Consider the following 24,871-nt stretch of genomic DNA (forward strand, 5'->3'; position numbering starts at 1 on the left):
TGCAAGGAGGACAGAAGCCTAAACAAAAAAAGGGATGTGAACTGGCAAAAGAGCTGAGTTCTCACCCAAAGGCAGTACAAAAAGTTATTTTGCCTTCATTTATTTTACCCCAGAGTTCACTTTAAAGAGGACTGAGATGGCTTATTTTAAGAGGACTATGTGAAAACACCCTTAGCAAAACTCCCTCCTACAGAAGATGCCTTAGTCCAATGACATATGTAATTGACCTGAGCATCATGATCAAGGGCTACACATTATGAAACCATTCCCACCCAAACTCAGAAAATTCATGTAAATGGTTTTAATACCTTTATTTAACTAGACAAGTCAGTTACTAACTAATTATTATTTACAAATGGCGGCCTACAAAAAGGCAAAAGCCCTCCTGTGGGGTTGGGATTAAAAACATAGGACAACAAACATCACAAGAGAACCCACAATACATAGAGACCTAAGAACACAGCATGTTAGAGCCACATGACAACACAGCATGGTAGCAGCATAAAACATGGTACAAACATTATTGGGCACAGACAACAGCACAAATGTAAGGCAGAGACAACAATACATCACGCGAAGCATCTACAACTGTCTGTAAGTGTCCATGATTGAGTCTTTGAATGAAGAGATGGAGATAATTGCACAATCGAGTGTTTTTTTGCAGCTCGTTCCAGTCGCTAGCTGCAGCGAGCTGAAAAGAGGAGCGACCCAGGAATGTGTTCTTTTGGGACCTTTAACAAAATGTGACTGGCAGAACGGGTGTTGTATGTGGAGGACGAGGGCTGCAGTATGTATCTTAGGGGGGAGTGGGGCCTAAGAGGGTTATAACACTGAGTATCAACCAGTGGGTCGTGCGACGGGTATAAAGATACCCAGTTTATTTAGTAAATATTTTCTTAACCAACCATGCAGTTAAAGGAGTTATGGGGTTCTAAGCATTTCACGGGAAGGTTAACACCTGTTACATTCAGTGCATGTGACATAAAATGTGATTTACTTGGAAAGGGATAAACAAACTCGCAGGTGTGGGTCACCGGTGTTCTGCGCCACTTAAATGTTTGGACACATTATGGGACGTCGAATACACAAAACTGTACGCATTATATTTAAACTTTAAACTAACCTTCTTGTGCAAGTCCAGCAGTGGTATGGAATCGCAGAATCCGGTCTTGGCCATGATGCTTCGATCCGGAGAGAGCAAATTCACCTCGAGGCCCTGCAGCTACTTGAAACCACGAGGAGTGGCAGATGAGACGCAAGAGACACAAAACAGTCAACATTATCTGACAGTCGGCTAATAAACACACGTGATTGACTAATTGGAGTTGGGGACGTCATGATTTGCATGTGTGTGACTGATCCCTGATCAGCATATGATGAGGAATTAGCCTACATCAATCAATTTGTAATTCAAAACGTTTACAATACAATGCTTGCTTTATTAGTCTATTTGCATTTTTGTTGTTACGATACCCAAACGGACACACAACATCAAATCAAAATGCATGAGTCACATGCGCCGAATACAACATGTGTTTAGACCTTACAGTAAAATGCTTACTTACGAGCCCCTAACCAACAACGCAGTTAAAAAACATTTAAGAATAAGAGAAAAGTAACAAGTAATTAAACAGCAGTAAAATAATAGCGATACTATATACAGGGGGTACAGATACAGAGTGCAAATAGTCTGGGCAGCCATTTGATTAGATGTTCAGGCTTGGGGGTAGAAGCTGTTTAGAAGCCTCTTGGACCTAGACTTTGCGCTCCGGTACCGCTTGCCGTGCGGTAGCAGAGAGAACAGTCTATGGCTGGAGTCTTTGACAAATTTTCAGGCCTTCCCCTGACACCGCCTGGTATAGAAGTCCTGGATGTCAGGAAGCTTGGCCCCGGTGATGTACTGGGCCGTTCGCACTACCCTCTGTAGTGCTTTGCGGTCAGAGGCCGAGCAGTTGCAAAACCAGTCAGGATGCTCTCGATGGTGCAGCTCTAGAACCTTTTGAGGATCTGAGGACCCATGCCAAATCTTTTTAAACTCCCGAGGGGGAACATGTTTTGTCGTGCCCTCTTCACGACTGTCTTGGTGTGCTTGGACCATGTTAGTTTGTTGGTGATGTGGATTCCAAGGATCTTGAAGCTCTCAACCTGCTCCACTGCAGCCCCGTCGATGAGAATGGGGACGTGCTCGGTCCTCTTACACATCACAGGCGGGGAGCAGGGGCTTCTGCAAAGCAGCGCACTGGATAAATTAGGGGTATAGTACCTTGCTCGAGGGAACAACGGCAGAAGGTAGCATATGAGATATTGAAGCCGGTAACCCAAATGAAGAGACACAAACACTTAATTCAGTAAAAGTCTTTACTGGCACATAATTGTCACAATGTAAAATCTTGTAACAAGGGAGCTGAAGCTGTCTACCAGGACATAGTCTTCTCCCTAAAAATATTGCTTACCGTAGCTCCTCCCCAGATAAAGCTCAACTCAATAACAAGCTAAGAATTCTTGGTACACCAGCATTGCGATATGACATTCGTGACTATTGATCACATTCAAAATACAGAGAAGCAAGGTAATCATTGTAAAGCTACAACTCACATTCTATCTACAAAGCTGTGAATTTCCCCTCTTCTAGCCTATAAATGATGCATTCATCAATACTTTTTGATATTTACATTGCCAGTGAAGAGATCCATATCGATTGTCTGTGTGTAAAGCCTACAAGAGAGGTCAGGGGTGTTGGCTTGCATGTTAGGTGTACACACTACTAGACAAAGCATGTTCACTTTATTGAGACAAGGTTCAGAGACCGTGTGGCTTTACTGCCAGTGTCAACATTACAAAAGGTCTACAGCACCCCCTCGTGGTCGTCCTAACATTGAAAACGACATGAGAGGTCCATCAGAGGGCGGTTGTTCCTGAAATCCGGTCCTGCCGTTTCTGAAGCTGCATTTACCAGGGCTGAATATGGGCCTTAGTCAAGAATGGATGGTGGAGGGATGTTTCCCATAGCCTCAGCCATGGAGTACAGCAGTCAGACTATACTAACCCACTGAGGTACGGAGGATACAGGTATAGAGCACAGACTAGAGACCTGTTCCACAGTGCCCCACATCAACCTGCTGCTGTGCATGAGTACACACACACACACACACACACACACACACAAAAGGAACACACGCATGATCGAAATTAACAACCTAAAGAAAAATCAACATGTTTAAACTTGTTTTATATACACACACATTTAATATATAATTGAGACAATGTCTTCCAAAGTTGGAATAGGTGGACCAAAAGGGAACAACTTAAATCAAAAACAAAGATAAATGAAATGTTCCATGAGTGAAGGAATCTTTTTTTTAAGGCAAAAATGAAATATGTCACAGCACTTAGCTGTGGCCCACAATGGTTGTTTCACCTGTGACCACTTCTCTACATGCCTGACGGGGAGTACGCAACCATTCAAGACTGGTGCATCATGTGAGGGTCACACAGAGAGGAAGGTTCCGCTCCCGTCAATCTGTCCACGAGAGAATACAGCGATAAGCAGATTGACTACCCTCCCGCCTTTGGGACGACTCCCATTGTTTGAGCAGAGACAAGACCATCTCGTCATTATATACAACATCACACCAGAATTGGAGTCATTTCCATTTCAATCCATGACTTTAACACCGTTGACTTCCTAAATTGACTGAATTTAAATGGAATTGACCCCAACCCTGGTTTACATGGTCCTACTCTGACATACTGACAAATGACTTAGTCTGTGTCTTATATTACTTAAAAAATACCAACCACAACCTTCAATATCAACCTCGTGATGAGTCTAGCTTGGCCTCATCACAAATAATAATTGATCCATGATTAAAACATTTTCATCCTTAAATATGGGAATATAACAATTATTTAAAAAACAACAGATCTTTACATCAAAATAAAAAGTGAACAGATGATTCAAACAAATGATTGACAGCTATGGCTGTGTGGGGATCTGGACTGGGCTCCAGACAGGGGATTGGTCAGGCTGGCGCTGTGGTCACTCTTCTATTCTTTCTTTTCTCATGACCGTTCTAACCACCAGGGGAACAAGTCAATCCACAGGGCTGCCTAAGCTACAACTCCACCACCTCTATTTTCCCTTTAAAACTCTCATTGACTGTGCTGTAGTGTCCTTTCTTCTCCTTGTTTAGCCGACATGCAGAATCCAAAGATATCCATGCAGATGCATAAACATAAAACAGATGTTGAAATTCAAATGGTTGTTCATACATTCTCTTCCACACTCAAACCCATTCATATACACAGTGCAAGCAGGGAAATGGCTACCCTTCGAGGTACACACAGACTTCATCTTACCCCTCTCCCACTCCCGACCTGTTTTCCCTCGTAGGAACAGTCCACACGACTTGTAACCGCAAGTTTCAGCAAGAGCACTTGTAAATTGCAGAAATATGGCTTTTAAAACCGTAACAATCGAAATAAAAACATTTAAATATTTTTCACCCTCCCCTCAAATATTTTTTTTCTTTAATGTGTTTCTACATTTGTTTGGATTATTATTTTTTACAATTTATTATCCAGTAGTAAAAAAAAACAAAAAAAACATCTGCAGTGTATGGGAGGATTGATGTGTTGCTTGTCAGAGTGTGTGTGTTGGATAGGTGCAGCATGCGTTTGGCTGGTGGTGAGGTGGTATTTGCTGGCATAACCCAGGGATGGTGAAGTGTTGTCGATGTTTTGATGTACCCAGTGTAGTAGTAGTGTGGAGGGCAGACAGGTGGGGTCCTGCAGGCATGACCAAGGGCAGCCCTGTCCTGTTCCACCTGGTCCCGTCAGAATGAGAGACAGGGTCGCCAGTCTATCCACACAGGCCTGCTGAGGTCAGTCATCACGTCATGCTCTAGGATCCATGTTTTCACCACTTCCTGGTGTGTGTGTGTCTTGTGCGAGTGTTCGTTTGAGAGTGTGTCAGTTTGTGTGCACGCGCGCGCCCATTTCCCCAGCAGTGCTAGTGTGTGTGAATATGTGTTAGCTTGCCTGCTAATGTGAATGTGTGTGCACGCGTGTGTGCGAGAGAGGTCAGTCCCGTATGCTGGCGGAGTAAGAGAACTGTTGGAAGTGTGTGCGAGAGAGGTCAGTCCCGTATGCTGGCGGAGTAAGAGAACTGAGGGAAGTGTGTGCGAGAGAGGTCAGTCCCGTATGCTGGCGGAGTAAGAGAACTGTTGGAAGTGTGTGCGAGAGAGGTCAGTCCCGTATGCTGGCGGAGTAAGAGAACTGTTGGAAGTGTGTGCGAGAGAGGTCAGTCCCGTATGCTGGCGGAGTAAGAGAACTGAGGGAAGTGTGTGCAAGAGAGGTCAGTCCCGTATGCTGGCGGAGTAAGAGAACTGAGGGAAGTGTGTGCAAGAGAGGTCAGTCCCGTATGCTGGCGGAGTAAGAGAACTGAGGGAAGTGTGTGCGAGAGAGGTCAGTCCCGTATGCTGGCGGAGTAAGAGAACTGAGGGAAGTGTGTGCAAGAGAGGTCAGTCCCGTATGCTGGCGGAGTAAGAGAACTGTTGGAAGTGTGTGCGAGAGAGGTCAGTCCCGTATGCTGGCGGAGTAAGAGAACTGAGGGAAGTGTGTGCGAGAGAGGTCAGTCCCGTATGCTGGCGGAGTAAGAGAACTGAGGGAAGTGTGTGCGAGAGAGGTCAGTCCCGTATGCTGGCGGAGTAAGAGAACTGAGGGAAGTGTGTGCGCTGGTCCTGGTCTTCTGCGTCTAAGCTGTGGTCTGGAGTAGACAGAACCAGGAGATTTAATACACAAACAAGGACATTTTTTATTTTTCTTCCCACAATTAAAAAAATATTTTTAACAGTGAGACAAACAAAGAGAGACACACTCAACTCACACTTGTCCGGGGGCGTTACGGTGATGGTCTGTGCCGTGAACTCATCGTCAAAGTAGCGCGTGTCCGTCTCCGACGTCACCTGGGGCTTGAAGGGAGGCAAGAGCTTCCTCTCTACCACATCCTGCCAGTTGATGGTGGTGAAGAACATATGAGTCATCACGTCTTTGGCATCTTCTTGTCCACCTCCAAGCCTACAAAATGATCAGTCATCATCAGCATCGTCACTATTTTCTTCACTCATATATATATATAAATAAATAAATATGAAAGACAGAAACACACACCTCTGCTTGGGGTCCTTTTTGAGCAGGCCAGCAAGCAGGGCCTTGGCTTCGGGGGCCAGGTTCTTGGGGAAGCGGATCTCCTCCATGAGAATGAGCTCAAACAACCGCTCGTGGTCCTGGTTGTAGAAGGGCAGTCGACCGCACATCATCTCATACATGACCACACCCAGACCCCACCAGTCCACCGCTCGGCCGTAGTCATTGTCCTCTAATACCTGGAGGGGGAGAGAGATACAACTGACAAAGAGAAATAGTAAATCCAATTCTATGGAAGCCCTGGCACTGTGTCTCTTTCTACATCTGTTGCAATATGAACAATGAACTATTTGCAGACCGGCTGTCTATTCCGGTTGATAATCATTTACTTTCCAATGGTAGAGTTATTAACTTTGTATGTTAAGCATTCTTTGCTGGATAGATAATTATTGACTGGAAACCAATCCAAGATGAGAAACCAGCAAGGAATGCATCTGGAATTGTTAACTGGACACACTGCCATGTACTGTTCAAAGCACATCATTATACTGTAGTTACCTCAGGTGCAAGGTATTCTGGAGTCCCACAAAAGGTCTTCATGGTAGCCCCGTCTGTGATTCCCTCTTTACACAGTCCAAAATCTGTGATCTTTATGTGTCCATCTTTATCCAGCATTAAGTTCTCCAGCTGGAAGAGAAAGATAGAGAGAACGAACGAAGAGTGACCACAGGAGAATCAGCAGCAGAAAACACCACCGCTGACATGACAGCTAACTGTAGAATGTACCACAGACTTACAGGCTTTTCACCAAGAGGTTGGTGCTCAAATCAAAATGTATTGTCGCATACACATATTTATATATGGATGGGGATGTAGGGATGTATAGACGTTATGGACAGTATATGTAGTATATCTGAAGAATACGTAGGATAGAATAGTAACACACACAGCTATAGCTGAATAGAATGGACTTGACTAGAATACAGTATTTACATACGAAATGGGTTAAACAGTACGGAAACATTTCAAACAATAGGAAATATGGGCTGTTTTCCTTGACACAGATTAAGCAGTCTGTGGTAGGATTGAGCCTAGTCCTAGACTAATTCAGAGGCACTTTTAGTCCAAGATTGGGCTTCATCTGGGTCCAGGAAAACAGACCATATTTCCTATTGTGCGAAATATTAGTCTTGAGAATATACTTTCAATGTGAGGAGGTGCGTGTAAATGTATGGGTGAGTCAGGGAAACATCCGCCAGACTTCCAGTCCCATTTGGTAGACAGACAGGGAAGCGGCCATTACCTTAAGGTCTCTGTAGACAACGTCCTGTGAGTGGAGGTACTCCAGCGCAGACACAATCTCCGCACCGTAGAACCGTGCCCGGTCTTCTGTGAACACACGGTCCCGCGACAAGTGAAAGAACAGCTCTCCTCCGTTTGCATATTCCATCACAAAGCATAGCCGGTCATGTGTTTGGAACGCGTATTTCAGTGTCTGTGTGGGAGGGGGTAGAGTCAGAATTAGTGACCACATTTGAATCAGGTGGCTGCTTGGTGAAATGTTGTAATCGGTGTTCAGTAAGGTCAGATGACGTCAGATAGGAACTCACCGTTAAGAAGGGATGCCTTGTATTCTGAAGGACTCTGCTTTCTGTTACCGTGTGTGCTACCTCATCCTTATGGAACACGGCACACAAAAACACACCATGAGGGACAGACATTCACCCAGCAGTGTACAGCTGGACTTGGACTTCTGAGCCACTCAAGAACCCACAATAGAACCAAGAAGTAACAGTCATCAAAAGCAGCATACTTCCAGGGGTATGGTGCAGAAATCTGGTCTCGTACAGAATGGAACACTTTTCCCTATATAGTGCACTACTACTTTTGACCAGCGCCCTATGGGTACCGGTCAAAAGTAGCGCCATATATAAGGAACCATTTGGATGCCTCTGTCTGAGCGACTGTCATTTCCTTTGATGCCAAATGGTTACCTTAGCGATGATGACTTCTTTCCTCAGGATCTTCATAGCGTAGTACATTCCTGTGGCCTTCTCCTTCACCAGGATCACCTTACCAAACGTTCCCTTCCCCAGCAGCTTCAGGTAGTCAAAGTCACTCATGGTCTGTGGGGGGGGAGACAAACACCATGAGAGTTCAGATCTCAGGCTTATTCAAGACAGTTTGGATGACAGGATTTATTTGACCATGACAATTCCAGAGTAAAAGTAATAAAGAGTTTACATAGACCTGCACAACGGTTTTAGATGAAGAACGGGCAGAGAATGGAGCAGAAAACGCACCAACACACACTATGGCCCAGGTCACATAGGGAGATGGGAAACCAGCTGTGATGAGGTACTTTTACTAAGGAGGAGATATTCAGAACTAGGATACAGAGTTTCCAATGGACAAAAGCAGCCACATCTAGAGAAGGGCTGTTGGACAAACACAAAGAGCACTGACAGGTCTGCTAGGTTGGTAGGGGGACAGTGACAGGTCTGCTAGGTGGACAGGTCTGCTAGGGGGACAGGTCTGCTAGGGGGACAGGTCTGCTAGGGGGACTGGAGGACAGGTCTGCTAGGGGGACAGGTCTGCTAGGGGGACTGGAGGACAGGTCTGCTAGGGGGACAGGTCTGCTAGGGGGACAGGAGGACAGGTCTGCTAGGGGGACTGGAGGACAGGTCTGCTAGGGGGACAGGTCTGCTAGGGGGACAGGAGGACAGGTCTGCTAGGGGGACTGGAGGACAGGGATAGGTCTGCTAGGTTGCTAGGGGGACAGAAGGACAGGGATAGGTCTGCTAGGTTGCTAGGGGGACAGTGACAGGTCTGCTAGGTTAGTAGGGGGACAGGAGGACAGTGACAGGTCTGCTAGGTTGGTAGGGGGACAGGAGGACAGTGACAGGTCTGCTAGGTTGGTAGGGGGACAGGAGGACAGTGACAGGTCTGCTAGGTTGCTAGGGGGACAGGAGGACAGTGACAGGTCTGCTAGGTTGGTAGGGGGACAGGAGGACAGTGACAGGTCTGCTAGGTTGGCAGGGGGACAGGAGGACAGTGACAGGTCTGCTAGGTTGTCAGGGGGACACTGACCACTTTATTGCGGGACTTGGACATGGCCACCTCCATCTCCTCCATGCTGCTGCAGTCGCTGGGGGAGCCAAACGTGATGTCCATGGGCGCCTCTTCCTCTCGCGTCTTCAGGCCGTTGGCCACCGCTTGGATCGCTCTCATCCATTCCTCCCTGGAAGGAGAAAGGAGGTTAAATGTAGATCACTTCAAGCCCAAAAGACATGAATGTACATTGACTGAGTGTGTGTGTGTGTGTGTGTGTGTGTGTGTGTGTGTGTGTGTATACGGTGGGGATGAGGGTGATTAACTAGTGAGGTCAATTGAGGTCACTAATGGGGTCAATTGCAGACCTCTAATCCTGAAAGTTGGTTTAGTAAAAAATAATACAACTTGGAGAAGGAGGGCATTGCCCAGTTTACAGAGAAACAAACACCCATTCAACTCTTCCACGTTGTCCCTGCCACTGGACCTTTCCGTTCTCACCTTTCCTCGTTACTCTCCACGTGGAAGGTGCGCTCTATGACTGTGGTCCACTGTAGGCAGCGGATGACAAACGTGTTGGGCCTGGGCCGTTCTGTCTTCATCAGCTGGCACTCTGCAGACAGGGAGTAATAGAGAGGTTAGAGTGTGCTACTGTAGACACTGGGTGAATCTCAACAGTCTTCCCTCGATTCCTCTCCTCCAGTCTTCTCTACAAACCTCCTCAAAACGTCACCTTATGATGTGAGGAAAGGATTCCAGGAGAGGAAACACAAGGAATAATAAAAATTGTAACAAAATAAAAAAAACTTAGAGCCAATCTGTGTGAACACCACCAAGCAACTCTCATTCTCATCCAAGTACCACCAGGCTCTAGAAGTTGGCCCAAAAATGACAGAGACCAACCTGCCACAGAGAAGTTGTTGAGGGGTGGGAGGCTGTGGTCGGACAACATCTCTGGTTTCTCCTTGTAGCCGATGAAGGAGCCATCACTCTTCAGGATAAAGTACCGCGGCCTCCACGTCTTAATGTACTCTCCTGCAGGGAGCGGGAGTTAGAGAGGGGAGGGAGAGCGGGAGTTAGAGAGGGGAGGGAGAGCGGGAGTTAGAGAGGGGAGGGAGAGCGGGAGTTAGAGAGGGGAGGGAGAGCGGGAGTTAGAGAGGGGAGGGAGAGAGGGAGTTAGGGGGGGGGGGGGGGGGGGCGGGAGTTAGAGGGGCACATGAGCCATACATATTAGGGTTTATGTTTAACTAATTCTGAGTAAAGTGGACACAGTGTCCTAGAAACAGAGTAACAGACACAGTGAAACAGCAACTAGTGAAGCTCAGCTCACCCCTCTTATGGAGCCAGCCCTCTCTGACCACAATGATGTCGTTCATGCTGGGGCAGAGGACAGAGGGTTGCTGGGTGTCAGGGTGGGGTCACAGGGGGAAAAGCGGGGGAAGGGGAGCTGTGACTGTTGGCGAAGGGCGTCAGATGTGTCTCTGACAAAAACGTCTCAATACCTGGGGGACCGAAAGACCAAAGATAAAGATATTAGCCACAATTGAAAGAGGATACATTTTCATTGATTATTATTAAAAATGAAACTGAGTACTAATGATCATGAAAACACGTCACTGTGTTGGCTTATGACAATGGAAAATAATTGCCTGCATGACAATTACATAAATGTCACTTTCCAAGATGTGTGTGTAATGTAAGCTGGAAATAAGAGGCACTGTCAGATAGGAAAAACACTGTTGCACGGCAGGGGGCGTGGCAATGAGCGCGGTTGGTCGTCGGGGAGGCTACATTTTAGAGAACATTATAGAGGCCCCCCATCTTGGCGCAGCAGAAGCCAATTTCCTGCAATTGTACAGATTTCTCCATTGAGCGGAGAGAATATTTTGCCGTTTTAAAGCTAGTTTCCTGCAATTCTATAGATTTTGCCCGGTGTTCTTTTGCTCAAACATAAAATTATGGGATGCTAAATTCATTGTTTTTGGAATTTTCTATTCTCCCTGTCTAGCTTCTATTTTGTTAGTTCTTAAAGATTATATAAAAAAGATATGTATATAGATCCATTATCTTTTCTACATAGTTAACACGTTTTTCCATCTCGAAAAGTAATAATAAAGAATAACTTCAGACTTAGGCGACATGAAAAAAAAATGAAAAAAAAGTAGGATTACAATGGCAGAAGGCTACTTTGTGATGATCACCTGTACAATGGTAGAGTAAGGGATAGTACATTACAGTCTTAATCTAATTAAATCAATTTTAAACACACAATAGCAAAAACAGGGTTTAGACAAATCACATTTACAGTTGGAAGTTTACGTACACCTTAGTTTACGCACACATTTAAACTCAGTTTCACAAAATCCCTGACATTTAATCCTAGTAAAAATGCCATGTTTTAGGTCAGTTAGGATCACCACTTTATTTTAAGAATGTGAAATGTCAGAATAATAGCAGAGAGAAGGATTTATTTCAGCTTTTATTTCATTACATTCCCAGTGGGTCAGAAGTTTACATACACTCAATTAGTATTTGGTAGCATTGTCTGTAAATTGTTTAACTTGGGTCAAACATTTCAGGTAGCCTTCCACAAGCTTCCCACAATAAGTTGGGTGAATTTTGGCCCATTCCTCCTGACAGAGCTGGTGTAACTGAGTCAGGTTTGTAGGCCTCCTTGCTCACACACGCTTTTTCAGTTCTGCCCACAAATCTTTTATAGGATTGAGGTCAGGGCTTTGTGATGGCCACTCCAATACCTTGACTTTGTTGTCCTTAAGCCATTTTGCCACAACTTTGGAAGTATGCTTGGGGTCATTGTCCATTTGCGACCAAGCTTTAACTTCCTGACTGATGTCTTGAGATGTTGCTTCAATATATCCACATCATTTCCCTGCCTCATGATGCCATCTATTTTGTGAAGTGCACCAGTCCCTCCTGCAGCAAAGCACCCCCACAATATGTTGCTGGCACCCCGGGCTTCACGGTTGGGATAGTGTTCTTCGGCTTGCAAGCCTCCCCCTTTTCCTCCAAACATAACGATGGTCATTATGGCCAAACAGTTCTATTTTTGTTTCATCAGACCAAAGGACATTTCTCCAAAAAGTACAATCTTTGACCCCATGTGCAGTTGCAAACTGTAGTCTGGCTTTTTTTTAATGGTGGTTTTGGAGCAGTGGCTTCTTCCTTGCTGAGCTGGTTTCCTCCAGCATCTTCACAAGGTCCTTTGCTGTTGTTCTGGGATTGATTTGCACTTTTCGCACCAAAGTACGTTCATCTCTAGGAGACTTCCTGAGCGGTATGACGGCTGCGTGGTCCCATGGTGTTTATACTTGCGTACTATTGTTTGTACAGATGAACGTGGTACCTTCAGGCGTTTGGAAATTGCTCCCAAGGATGAACCAGACTTGGAGGGAGGTCCACCATTTTTTTCCTGAGGTCTTGGCTGATTTCTTTTGATTTTCCCTTGATGTCAAGCAAAGAGGCACTGAGTTTGAAGGTAGGCCTTGAAGTACATCCACAGGTACATCTCCAATTGACTCAAATGTCATCAATTAGCCTATCAGAAGCTTCTAAAGCCATGACATCATTTACTGTAATTTTCCAAGCGGTTTAAAGGCAGTCAACTTAGTGTATGTAAACTTCTGACCCGCTGGAATTGTGACACAGTGAATTATAAGAAAAATAGTCTGTCTGTAAACAATTGCTGGAAAAATGACTTGTGTCGTGCACTGTATATAATTAATGTTTATGAATTAGTAAATTATCTATCCTTGGCAGCCAATGTGCATATCTAGCCTAGTGCATATCTAGCACCCATTATTGGCTTCCTAGGCTACATATTATCATCATATATAGCTATTTCTGTAAATAACCAATATTTAGTTACACCCCTGTTTCTGCATGACCATTTTGTTCCTCTCAAAACATCTTAAGTAGTCTGATGGTGCCCAGAATATATTGTTTGCAACTTATTCGGCTTTCCACCTCTGGGGGTACTTGAGAAGACTCATGAGACCATAGGCCTACTGGTAAAATATACATAAGGGGGTACTTCAGTGGTACTCTGAACAGAGATAAATTTACTTGGTGTTGCATTAACTGAAAAGGTTTGGGAAACCATTGCTCTACAGGACAGCAAGGATATTTAAAGTAATTTTTTGTAGAATTCATACCATCTTATGGTTAAAATCACTTGTTTTCATAATTCAGCTGCTTGGCTCAGGATAATTCTAAAACTGCGGTACAATTGCTCAAACCCTAGCAGTCGTGACAACCTCACGTGCCTAGCAAGAGACAACAATAGTCATGTTATTCATGTAAATGTTATCCAACATATAGACGTTAACTTCTTAAAGCATTGTTTGTTAAGGGCTTGTAAGTAAGCATTTCACTGTAAGGTCTACCTACACCTGTTGTATTCGGCACATGTGACAAATACAATTTTATTTGATCCCGATGGTCACTCTAGAGCTCCAGAGTTACTCTGTGTAGATGGGGGAAACTTCCAGAAGGACATCCATCTCTGCAGCACCAATCGGGCCTTTATGGTAGAGTGACCAGACGGAAGCCGCTCCTTAGTAAATGACATGACAGCCCGCTTTGAGCGTGCCAAAAGGCACCTAAGGACTCTTAGACCATGAGAAACAAGATTCTCTGGTCTGATGAAACCAACATTGAACTCTTTGGCCTGAATGCCAAGCACCACGTCTGGAGGAAACCTGGCACCACCCCTACGGTGAAGCGTGGTGGCAGCATCATGCTGTGGATATGTTTTCCAGTGGCAGGGACTGGGAGGCTAGTCAGGATCGAGTGAAAGCTGAATGAAGCAAAGTTCAGAGAGATCCTTGATGAAAACCTGCTCCAGAGCGCTCAGGACCTCAGACTGGGAGCGAAGGTTCACCTTTCAATAGGACAACGACCCTAAGCACACAACCAAGACAACACAGGAGTGGCTTCGGGACAAGTCTCTGAATGTCCTTGAGTGGCCCAGCTGGAGCCCAGACTTGAACCCGATCGAACATCTCTGGAGAGACCTGAAAATAGCTGTGCAGCGACACTCCCCATCCAACCTGACAGAGCTTGAGAGGATCTGCAAAGAAGAATGGGAAGAACTCCCCAATACAGGTGTGCCAAGCTTGTAGTGTCATACCCAAGAAGACTCAAGGCTGTAAATCGTTACCTAAGGTGCTTCAATAAAGTACTGAGTAAAGGCTCTGAATACTTTTATCTACAGTTGAAGTCGGATGTTTACATACACTTATTAAAACTTGTTTTTCAACCACTCCACAAATTTCTTGTTAATAAACTAATTTTAGCAAGTCGGTTAGGACATGTGCATGACACAAGGAATTTTCCCAACTTTTGATTAGCTGTTTAGGAACCTTATGGCTTTGGGGGTAGAAGCTGCCTTTTGGACCTAGACTTGGTGCTCCGGGTTCTTGGTCGACTCCCTGGCCAAGGCCCTTCTCCCCCGATTGCTCAGTTCTAGGAGTCTTGGTGGTTCAAACTTCTTCCATTTAAGAACGATGGAGGCCACTGTGTTCTTGGGGACCTTTAATGCTGCAGAACTTTCTTGGTACCCTTTCCCAGATCTGCGCCTCGACACAATCCTGTCTTGGAGCTCTACGGAAAATTCCCTCGACCACATGGCTTGGTTTTTGCTCTGACATGCACTGTCAACTGTGGTGTGTACCTTTCATAATCATGTCGAATCGATTGCATTTACCACAGGTGGAAACAGGATGCACTGGAGCTCAAATTCGAGTCTCATAGCCACGGGTCTGAATAATTAATATATTTTTTCACCCCTTTTTCATGATATCCAATTGGTAGTTACAGTCTTGTCCCATCGCTGCAACTCCCGTACGGACTCGGGAGAGCTGAAGGTCGAGAACCGTGCGTCCTCTGAAACATGACCCCGCCAAGCCGCACTGCTTCTTGACACAACTCATGCTCAACCCAGAACCCAGGCACACCAATGTGTCAGAGGAAACACTGTACACCTGGCGACCATGTCAGCGTGCATTGCACCCGGCCCGCCACAGGAGTTGCTAGAGCGAGATGAGAAAAGGACAAACCGATCGGCCAAACCCTCCCTTAACCCGGACAACGCAGGGCCAATTGTACGCCGCCACATGGGTCTCACGGTCAAGACAGGCTGCGACACAGCCTGGGATCGAATCAGGATCTGTAGTTGCTGTGCTGCGTTGCTGTGCTTCAGAACGCTGCGCCACTCGGGATGCTAGGGTCTGAATACTTATGTACATTATGAATCTGTTTTAAATGTGTTCCTAAATTTGCTAAAATAAAAAATACTTTTCGCTTTGTCATTATGGGGTAGTGTGTGTAGATGAGGGGAAAAAAGTATGTAATCGATTTTATAATAAGGCTGTAACGTAACAAAATGTGGAAAAAGGTTTCAATACTTCCCGAATGCACTGTAAATGTGTTTGTAACATATTCAGTGGCCATTTTTAAAAGTAGTCCTTGTGCATAGTTCTATTGTTTGTTAAAACCTCTTAAGGATCGGACAATTTCTGCCTAAAATGACCAAATCTAACTGCCTGTAGCTCAGGACCTGAAGCAAGGATATGCATATTCTTGATACCATTTAAAAGGAAACACTTTGAAGTTTGTGGAAATGTGAAATTAATGTAGGATAATTTAATATTACATCTGGTAAAAGGTAATACAAAGAAAATAAACATGAGTTTAATTTTTGTACCATCTTTGAAATACAAGAGAAAGGCCATAATGTATTATTCCAGTCCAGGTGCAATTTAGATTATGGCCACTAGATGGCAGCAGTGTATGTGCAAAGTTTTAGACTGATCCAATGAACAATTACATATCTGTTCAAAATGTCATAACATATGCTCTAACTGTTCCAAAATGTTTTGGATGGGAAGCATGCGGACGCCTTTACAGGCATGCAGGTGTAAAATGAGGAGAGCAAAGAAATTGGACCAGCAAGGCTGACATGTTTTTTATTAAACCATCAAGTCTCTGTGTTGACTGACTCCTCTTTCTGATTCTGGCCCGTGTGCATGTGAATCCTCAGCACCAGAAAGTGTTGGGTATGTGTCTGTTCTGCAGCCAGCTCTGTTCAGTTAGAGCCCAGCGGCCACCTGTCTCAGCTTGCCCTGGCACAGGCTGGCCGTACTCCCAGTTACCATGGGCACCGCACTGGACTACCAAATAATCCCCACCTTGTGATGCACTGCCCACCGGCTGTTACACAACTAGGCTACACAATCAAATAGCTGCCAACTACCTTTCAACTCCCCACCCCCTGCTGCTGCTTCCTTCTCATTTACACAACTCATACACACGTGAAGTCCTCTAGAGCAGGGATTCCCAAAATGTTTCACTCGGGCTGCCATTCCAGCATTGGGGAACATCCTGCCCCCCCCCCCCCCCCCCCCGTGCACGCTCCACGTCTTTTTCTATGCGCAGAAGCACTGCTGATGACAAACTATTCACATCCCTCTTGTTGGTGGAGAAATTCTGTGGGTTTAAAGCTATTTCTTGCAATTCTATATACACTGCTCAAAAAAATAAAGGGAACACTTAAACAACACAATGTAACTCCAAGTCAATCACACTTCTGTGAAATCAAACTGTCCACTTAGGAAGCAACACTGATTGACAATAAATTTCACATGCTGTTGTGCAAATGGAATAGACAAAAGGTGGAAATTATAGGCAATTAGCAAGACACCCCCAATAAAGGAGTGGTTCTGCAGGTGGTGACCACAGACCACTTCTCAGTTCCTATGCTTCCTGGCTGATGTTTTGGTCACTTTTGAATGCTGGCGGTGCTCTCACTCTAGTGGTAGCATGAGACGGAGTCTACAACCCACACAAGTGGCTCAGGTAGTGCAGCTCATCCAGGATGGCACATCAATGCGAGCTGTGGCAAGAAGGTTTGCTGTGTCTGTCAGCGTAGTGTCCAGAGCATGGAGGCGCTACCAGGAGACAGGCCAGTACATCAGGAGACGTGGAGGAGGCCGTAGGAGGGCAACAACCCAGCAGCAGGACCGCTACCTCCGCCTTTGTGCAAGGAGGAGCAGGTGGAGCACTGCCAGAGCCCTGCAAAATGACCTCCAGCAGGCCACAAATGTGCACGTGTCTGCTCAAACGGTCAGAAACAGACTCCATGAGGGTGGTATGAGGGCCCGAAGTCCACAGGTGGGGGTTGTGCTTACAGCCCAACACCGTGCAGGACGTTTGGCATTTGCCAGAGAACACCAAGATTGGCAAATTCGCCACTGGCGCCCTGTGCTCTTCACAGATGAAAGCAGGTTCACACTGAGCACATGAGCACATGTGACAGACGTGACAGAGTCTGGAGACGCCGTGGAGAACGTTCTGCTGCCTGCAACATCCTCCAGCATGACCGGTTTGGCGGTGGGTCAGCCATGGTGTGGGGTGGCATTTCTTTGAGGGCCGCACAGCCCTCCATGTGCTCGCCAGAGGTAGCCTGACTGCCATTAGGTACCGAGATGAGATCCTCAGACCCCTTGTGAGACCATATGCTGGTGCGGTTGGCCCTGGGTTCCTCCTAATGCAAGACAATGCTAGACCGCATGTGGCTGGAGTGTCAGCAGTTCCTGCAAGAGGAAGGCATTGATGCTATGGACTGGCCCGCCTGTTCCCCAGACCTGAATCCAATTGAGCACATCTGGGACATCATGTCTCGCTCCATCCACCAACGCCACGTTGCACCACAGACTGTCCAGGAGTTGGCGGATGCTTTAGTCCAGGTCTGGGAGGAGATCCCTCAGGAGACCATCCGCCACCTCATCAGGAGCATGCCCAGGCGTTGTAGGGAGGTCATACAGGCACGTGGAGGCCACACACACTACTGAGCCTCATTTTGACTTGTTTTAAGGACATTACATCAAAGTTGGATCAGCCTGTAGTGTGGTTTTCCACTTTAATTTTGAGTGTAACTCCAAATCCAGACCTCCATGGGTTGATAAATTTGATTTCCATTGATAATTTTTGTGTGATTTTGTTGTCAGCACATTCAACTATGTAAAGAAAAAAAATATTTAATAAGAATATTTCATTCATTCAGATCTAGGATGTGTTATTTTATTGTTCCCTTTATTTTTTTGAGCAGTGTATTTTGCCATGTGTATTCATGTGATATTTGAGTGACTAAAACAATATATATGGGCTAGAAAACATGACCAGAAGAACTGACGATGCAATACCCAAGGTGCATTCTACAATTACAACTTTAAAGAGTAAGTTGAGTTCCTGCCGACCCCTCAGTTTGGGAACCACTGCTCTAGAGGAACAAGACAAACAGAATTAGTGCTACCATCATGGTAGTAACATGACCTTATTGGGTGAAACCTTTTGCAGCTAGCTTGAGCTGTCGCCTCTTTTCGGTTTGTTTACCCATTACGCTGACTTCCAACTGACATTTCAAAAGAGAATGGCATGATGCAAGTCGTAATGACAGATGGAGGTAGGCTACAGTACTGGTACTCTGGTGTTGCCAGGTAAAGAGATGAGCTCTCTGCTGGTATGTCACTAGCGATTTGTTTTGTTCCAAGGGATGGGCAACATGCTTGAACACTGCAGTGTCAAATCTCAGATTAGACTTACAAAGCACAATCCAAACTGCAGCTCATCATGGCAACTGGTCTCTTGGCCAATAGATTGACATGTGAGTTTCAAAGAATCACATGTGAAGTTGTTCCGCTTTAGAGGATGAGCTTTTCCCTACATCAACTAATAGGTCAGACGTCTGTTGGGATCCAAAACATTCTGCTTCCTATCTCCAAGATGGCAGAAATAGCATAACATTATATATTTTAGTCATTTATTTGACACGCTGATTCAGAGCTACTTAGAGGAGCAATTACGGTTAAGTGCCTTGCTCAAGGGCACATCGACAGATTTTCCACCTAGTCAGCTCGGGGACCTTTGGTTACCGGCCCAAAGTTCTTAAAAAGGAAAACTCCACCCAAAAACTATTAGTCCATTATTGATATAGCCCCAAAATGTTTTGCATGTCAGCAATCAAGTTTAAGACATTTAACTTTCAAAATAGAGACTAATGAAACAAATACCGAAAGACCATTTTTGGGTGAAATGTTCCTTTAACCGTTAGGCTACCTGCCTCCCCACAGGGGAACCAGCATTATCAATTCCTAGAAACACAATGGACAACACGTTCTGCTACAGGATAGGCTACATAGATCTAACCATATTCTATTGGGAGAGGAGTAGTAGAATGTTCAATGATTATTTGTTAACACAATAAAATTATTAACAGTGGGAGGGGCCTGACATTACACAGAAGTGACTGGTGTCTGTTTGAACTGTACTGTTTGCAGAGATAAAATCCAATGGATCCCTTGCACTTAGTCAATTCCAAATCTATTATTAAAATAATCAAGTGTAAATCTGTGGGCTATTTATGATTTTGATGAGAACTGGGTACCAATAAGATACTTGAATTGATACAAATTCAAACAGCACCAATAACAGCATCAACTAGGTGGGTAGGTTGCTACTTTCAAAAGAAAAACTAGCATGTGGGTGATATGACTTAGCTAAAATAACATTACTGCATGAAACATATGAGGCTACTTCAACTGAAGCGGGCAAGCCTTAAATGACCGAGCCTTTTCAGAGTAACGTTACGTCGAAAGGTGACCATGAATCGATATTAGCCGACTCAACTCATCATAAATCGTGGAGTTTAGTTTAATCGGCTAGGTCGCCATCTACACCTGCCCCTTGTAAAAATGTTGTTGACAGATAAAATGACACCAATGCATGGAGGTATGGGTGAATGAACAACAATGGATAATGGTTAGTTAACACACTCTGAACTAAATTTGCCTCTGCAGGACCTGCTGTGAACAATGGCCGGTTAGCTAGCCATCTGGCTATCTCTACCTAGCTACCAATGACTGATGTTTACAAAAGGAAGTTACAATTAGCCATCCTGTATGGCCTACTGAAATGAAGAGCTAACTAGTGTAGCTAGCTAACATTAACTAAGCAACGTTAGCAAGACAAAACATTAACCTTAGTAGATAGCTAGTTACTTACTAAACATGCTTAGATAAAGCCACATATTTGATAAAGCCAAAGATGCCGGTAACCTGTGAAAGTTAGCCAACTACCTGACCAATTTGTCACATTAACGTTCTCAACCAAACAAACAAACTGCTATTTACCAACAAAGACATGGCTTGATTAGTCATTTTCAGCAGCTCTGTTGGTGGTCCAACATGGACTGAGAGACAAGACAAGGAGGGCCTTTAGGATCTGGCAAAAAAATACTTGAATCAGTTATAGAACCCGTAGCCCTTTATGGTTGTGAGGTCTGGGGTCCGCTCACCAACCAAGAATTCACAAAATGGGACAAACAACAAATTGAGACTCTGCATGCAGAATTCTGCAAAAACATCCATCTTCCTTATACAACGTAAAACACAAAATAAAGCATGCAGAGCAGAATTATGCTGATAACCGTTAATTATCAAAATCCAGAAAAGTGACGTTAAATTCTACAACCACCGGAAGAAAAGATTCCCTAACCTTCCATAACAAAGTCAACACCTAGAGAGAGATTAACATAGATAAGAGTCCCCTAAGCAAGCTGGTCCTGGGGCTCTGTTCACAAACAGATCTCACAGAGCCTCAGGACAGCAACACATTTAGACCCAACCAAATAATGAGAAAACAAAAGATAATTACTTAACACATTGGAAAGAATTAACAAAAAAACAGCGCAAACTAGAATGCTATTTGGCCCTAAACAGAGAGTACACAGAGGCAGAATAACTGACCACGTGACTGACCCAAAAGTAAGGAAAGCTTTGACTATGTACAGACCCGGTGAGCATAGCCTTGCTATTGAGAGGCCACCCTAGGCAGACCTGGCTCTCAAGAGAAAACAGGCTGTGCACACTGCCCACAAAATGAGGCAGAAACTGAGCTGGATTTTCTAACCTCCTGCCAAATGTATGACCATATTAGAGACAGATTACACAGACCCACAAAGAAATCGAAAACATATTCAATTTTGCTCCCATATCTATCGGGTGAGGTTTGTGCCATCACCGCAGAAAGATTTGTGACCTGTTGGCACAAGAAAAGGGCAACCAGTGAAGAACAAACACCATTGTAAATACAACCCATATTTATGTTTATTTATTTTCCCTTTTGCACATCATTATGACACTGTACATATCCACATGACATTTAACATGTCTTTATTCCTTTGAAACTTTTGTGAATGTAATGTTTACTGTACATTTTGTATGGATTATTTCACCTATTTCTTATCTATTTCACTTGCTTTGGCAATGTAAAAATGTTTCCCATGCAAATAAAGCCATTTGAATTGAATAGTAAATTAACGGTTTACTGCCTATAGTTTTCGGTTGTTAGCAGCTAGCTGGCTGACATTCGCTAGTTAGTTCGTAACAGCTAGTTATCATTCATTCGAGTTCTGCGTCGACTGACGATGAGCTCCTTACCTTGAATTCTTTAGATACTTTAGCCAAAGAGACCCTCTCCCCGAAATAATAGCAAACTGGATAACGCTCTCACGAAGTAGCAAATCCTCTGCAGATTCTCCAAGGTGGTGTATTGATCTGTCAGTGATCACACATCCTCCAAAAAATAACCAACGAATGCCAGCTGAGCTTGTTTTTCTACCCACAACGGCGGCGTGTTATTGCAGGTTAGTTAGCTAACTTAGCATAACGTTAGCTAGCAAGATAGTAAAACGGTGGTCGGGTGAACTCGCGAATTGTACGTTAGTTGTTACCAGTCAACTTTTAAAGAATTACAAATCGTTATGATTTGGAATTACAGTCTATATGTATTTTTTTCCGGCATTATTGTTCTCCCTTTTACGTTATAACAATCTTTGCTTTTACCTTCAGTCCCCTGTTATTGCTGGTGCTTCAATTATAATCAGCAGGCCCCGTCCAAACCAGACAGAACAGCAACCCTCCACACGCGCACAAACAGGATATGACGTTTTGAGAGGCCACCCTACATGAAACAACTGGGAACTCGGAAAGAAACACCAACTATTTGTTTGCACTTGAAAAGAGAAACTACAAAATAAAATCTGTAATGGCACTCAAAATTAATGATGTATATGGGGCGGCAGGTAGTCTAGTGGTTAGAGCGTTGGACTAATAACCGAGAAGTTGCAAGATCGAATCCCTGAGCTGACAAGGTAAAAATCTGACGAACAAGGAAGGAACACTAGGCCGTCATTGAAAATAAGAATTTGTTCATAACTGACTTGCCTAGTCAAATAAAGGTAAAATAATGAAAAGATCCCATTACAATATCTGATATTATCAACATTTGTCAAGTCCTTTTATGAAAACCTTTACAACTCACAATTTCAGGAAGATGGCTGTGAAAGCTACATTTTCCAAATTCAGAATTATGTTCCTGTAATTGAAGATTAGTTCCACTGTTTGCGATTCACCTGTGTCAATCGAAGAAATTAGATGAGGCTCTGAATTCAATGAAAAAAGGGAAATAACTTGGCCTTGATGGCCTGTCAGATGAATTCTATAGGCAGTTTTGAGAGATACTAGAATACCCTATTTTTAATATGTTTCAAGGTTTCATTGAAAATTGTAAAATGGTCTCCACTATGAAAAAGGGCCTTATTTCACTGATTCTGAAGCCTGATAAATACCCTTATTTCATTGACAATTGGAAACCAATTACTTGATTAAATATTGATTACAAATTGATTGCTCTGGTTTATGACAAAGCTCCACCATTCGTTTAGTGTTCAGATGCAATTGACTCAGATGCTGTCATTTTAGTTTTGGACTTCTGTAAAACCTTTGACACAATTGAACATTCATTTCTCTTTCAGTCTCTTAAACTTTTTGGTTTCGGTGAAAATGTTTTCAAAGTCATTCACATTTTTTTACATAGATAAATAGTTCTGTGATATTAAACCTTACTATTTCCAAAATATTCAGTATCAACAGAAGTGTACAACAGGGATGCCCAATTTCAGCCTTTTTATTCATTTTGGTAGTGGAACTTCTATCTCTAGATATTCTGAATAATACAAATCTGCATGGCTTATCCATTTTTACATAGAAATCTAAATTTCCCAACTGGCTGATGATACTACTCTTTTTTTTTTTTAAAGACAAAGACCAGGTCGCCCATACCCTTAACGCTATCACTGCATTCTCTATCACATCTGAATTCAAACATTTCTAAATGTGAAATCTTATGATTATATGACTCTGATGTAAAGAAATAGAAAATATTCCTGTAAAGGACTGTGTTAAATATTTAGGAATACATCTACCAAAAAAACACTTAGTCAGACACATGAATTTCTCTCCTAAAATTAAGAAAACCAAGAATATATTTAATAATTGGCTACAAAGGGATCTTTCTATACTTGGGAGAGTGCTTCTGTCCAAGGCAGAGGGACTGTCTTGCTTTGTGTACACCTCATTATCTTTATTTGTAAATCCCTCTACCTATAAAGAGATCAACAAGACCTTTATTGACTTCATCAGGAAAAATACATTTTACAAACTAAAAAAGTTAGTCCTCTCAAATAAAATATCTGAAGGAGGTCTGGAAGTGTTGGATTTTGTTGACATAAATAACACTTTCAAGAGCAATTGGTTGAAAATATGTTTGGTCAATACAGAATCAATTTGGTATTTAATTCTAAACAATGTGTTTAATAAGTTGGGAGGTATTCAGTTTTAACTGAAATGTAATTATATTCCTGAAAGATTACCCGCTAAATTGGCTAGGTTTCACCAACAAGCTTTAATGTCCTGGAAAATATGTTTCCTGCACAATTTTTACCAACACAAAGCTCTTTTGTGGAATAATTCAGACGTAACCGTAAGGAATAAGTAATTGTTCTACCCTAGCTGGCATGAGAAGAATATTAACTTTGTTCTTGATGTTTTTGACAACAGGGGTAATATTCTTTCATGTGAACAATTTATAACATTGAATGAGTTACCTTTCAGAGAGTTTATTTCTGTGATCAAAGCCATTCCCAGTGGTCTTACTACACGAATGAAAACTCATCTTAGCTTTGGTGATGACCACAGAGTTTATCCAGAACTCAGTTTGGAAGGTGTGAGCTTGAGAAATCTTGTTGTAACAAATACATAAGACACATTTTCCATTCACGGAACCAACTTACGGCTAGAGGAACATTTTTCTGGAATATGCTTATTCCTGACATTGTCTGGAAAAAAGCTTGGTTGATGCCTTACAAATATTGTATACCAAATAAATTTAAGGAACTGCACTTTAAGATTCTACATAAGATATATCCATGTAATTCTATGTTGTCGAAATTTGTTGATATTGATGATATCTGCGTTTTCTGTGAAAATGACGGTGAACATCTGACTCACTTGTTCTCTGAATGTAAATCTGTGATAGATTTTTGGAAAAACCTTTCAGTGTACTTATTTACCTTTTTTAACACTACCCATGTTTTTAACATGAAGGATATAATATGTTACAATTGCAATGATAACAAGATCATTGAAATGATTGTGAATTTTTTTATTCTTGTTGCCAAATACTTTATACACAAACAAAAATTCCAGAATTCTATACCAAAATTACAAATATTTTTTATTTAATTTAATAATCTTGT

The 24,871-nt window shown here is 43.4% G+C and overlaps 1 protein-coding gene across 2 annotated transcripts; it reads right to left on the bottom strand.

The window, feature by feature from the left end:
* Window positions 1-2,344: 2,344 nt before the first annotated feature.
* Window positions 2,345-22,221, bottom strand: akt2 (v-akt murine thymoma viral oncogene homolog 2). Of its 2 annotated transcripts, XM_038961070.1 has the most exons (13): window positions 22,119-22,221; window positions 10,529-10,700; window positions 10,102-10,233; window positions 9,700-9,811; window positions 9,238-9,388; window positions 8,142-8,273; window positions 7,758-7,823; window positions 7,451-7,642; window positions 6,706-6,834; window positions 6,172-6,386; window positions 5,888-6,078; window positions 5,718-5,767; window positions 2,345-5,662 (listed from the first exon to the last, which is right to left on the bottom strand). In XM_038961070.1, the coding sequence occupies exons 2-13, from the start codon at window positions 10,572-10,574 to the stop codon at window positions 5,633-5,635; spliced, it is 1,446 nt and encodes a 481-aa protein (XP_038816998.1). In that variant the 5' UTR covers window positions 10,575-10,700; window positions 22,119-22,221; the 3' UTR covers window positions 2,345-5,632. The 2 variants fall into 2 exon arrangements, with proteins under 2 accessions (XP_038816998.1, XP_038816997.1); XM_038961069.1 differs by having other exon boundaries at window positions 2,345-5,767; window positions 21,714-22,191.
* Window positions 22,222-24,871: the final 2,650 nt, after the last annotated feature.

Source organism: Salvelinus namaycush, chromosome 23 (assembly GCF_016432855.1).
Source record: "Salvelinus namaycush isolate Seneca chromosome 23, SaNama_1.0, whole genome shotgun sequence".
NCBI lineage: Eukaryota > Metazoa > Chordata > Actinopteri > Salmoniformes > Salmonidae > Salvelinus > Salvelinus namaycush.

What these genes read in the sequence shown, in the direction of transcription:
- akt2 (XM_038961070.1), bottom strand. Translation starts at nt 10,574, where the DNA reads ATGAACGACATCATTGTGGTCAGAGAGGGCTGGCTCCATAAGAGGG. An exon ending in CCAAGTCCCGCAATAAAGTG is followed by an intron (nt 8,274 to 9,237) that starts GTCAGTGTCCCC and finishes CCCCCCCCACAG; the next exon opens with ACCATGAGTGACTTTGACTA. An exon ending in AAAAAGGACCCCAAGCAGAG is followed by an intron (nt 6,079 to 6,171) that starts GTGTGTGTTTCT and finishes ATCATTTTGTAG; the next exon opens with GCTTGGAGGTGGACAAGAAG.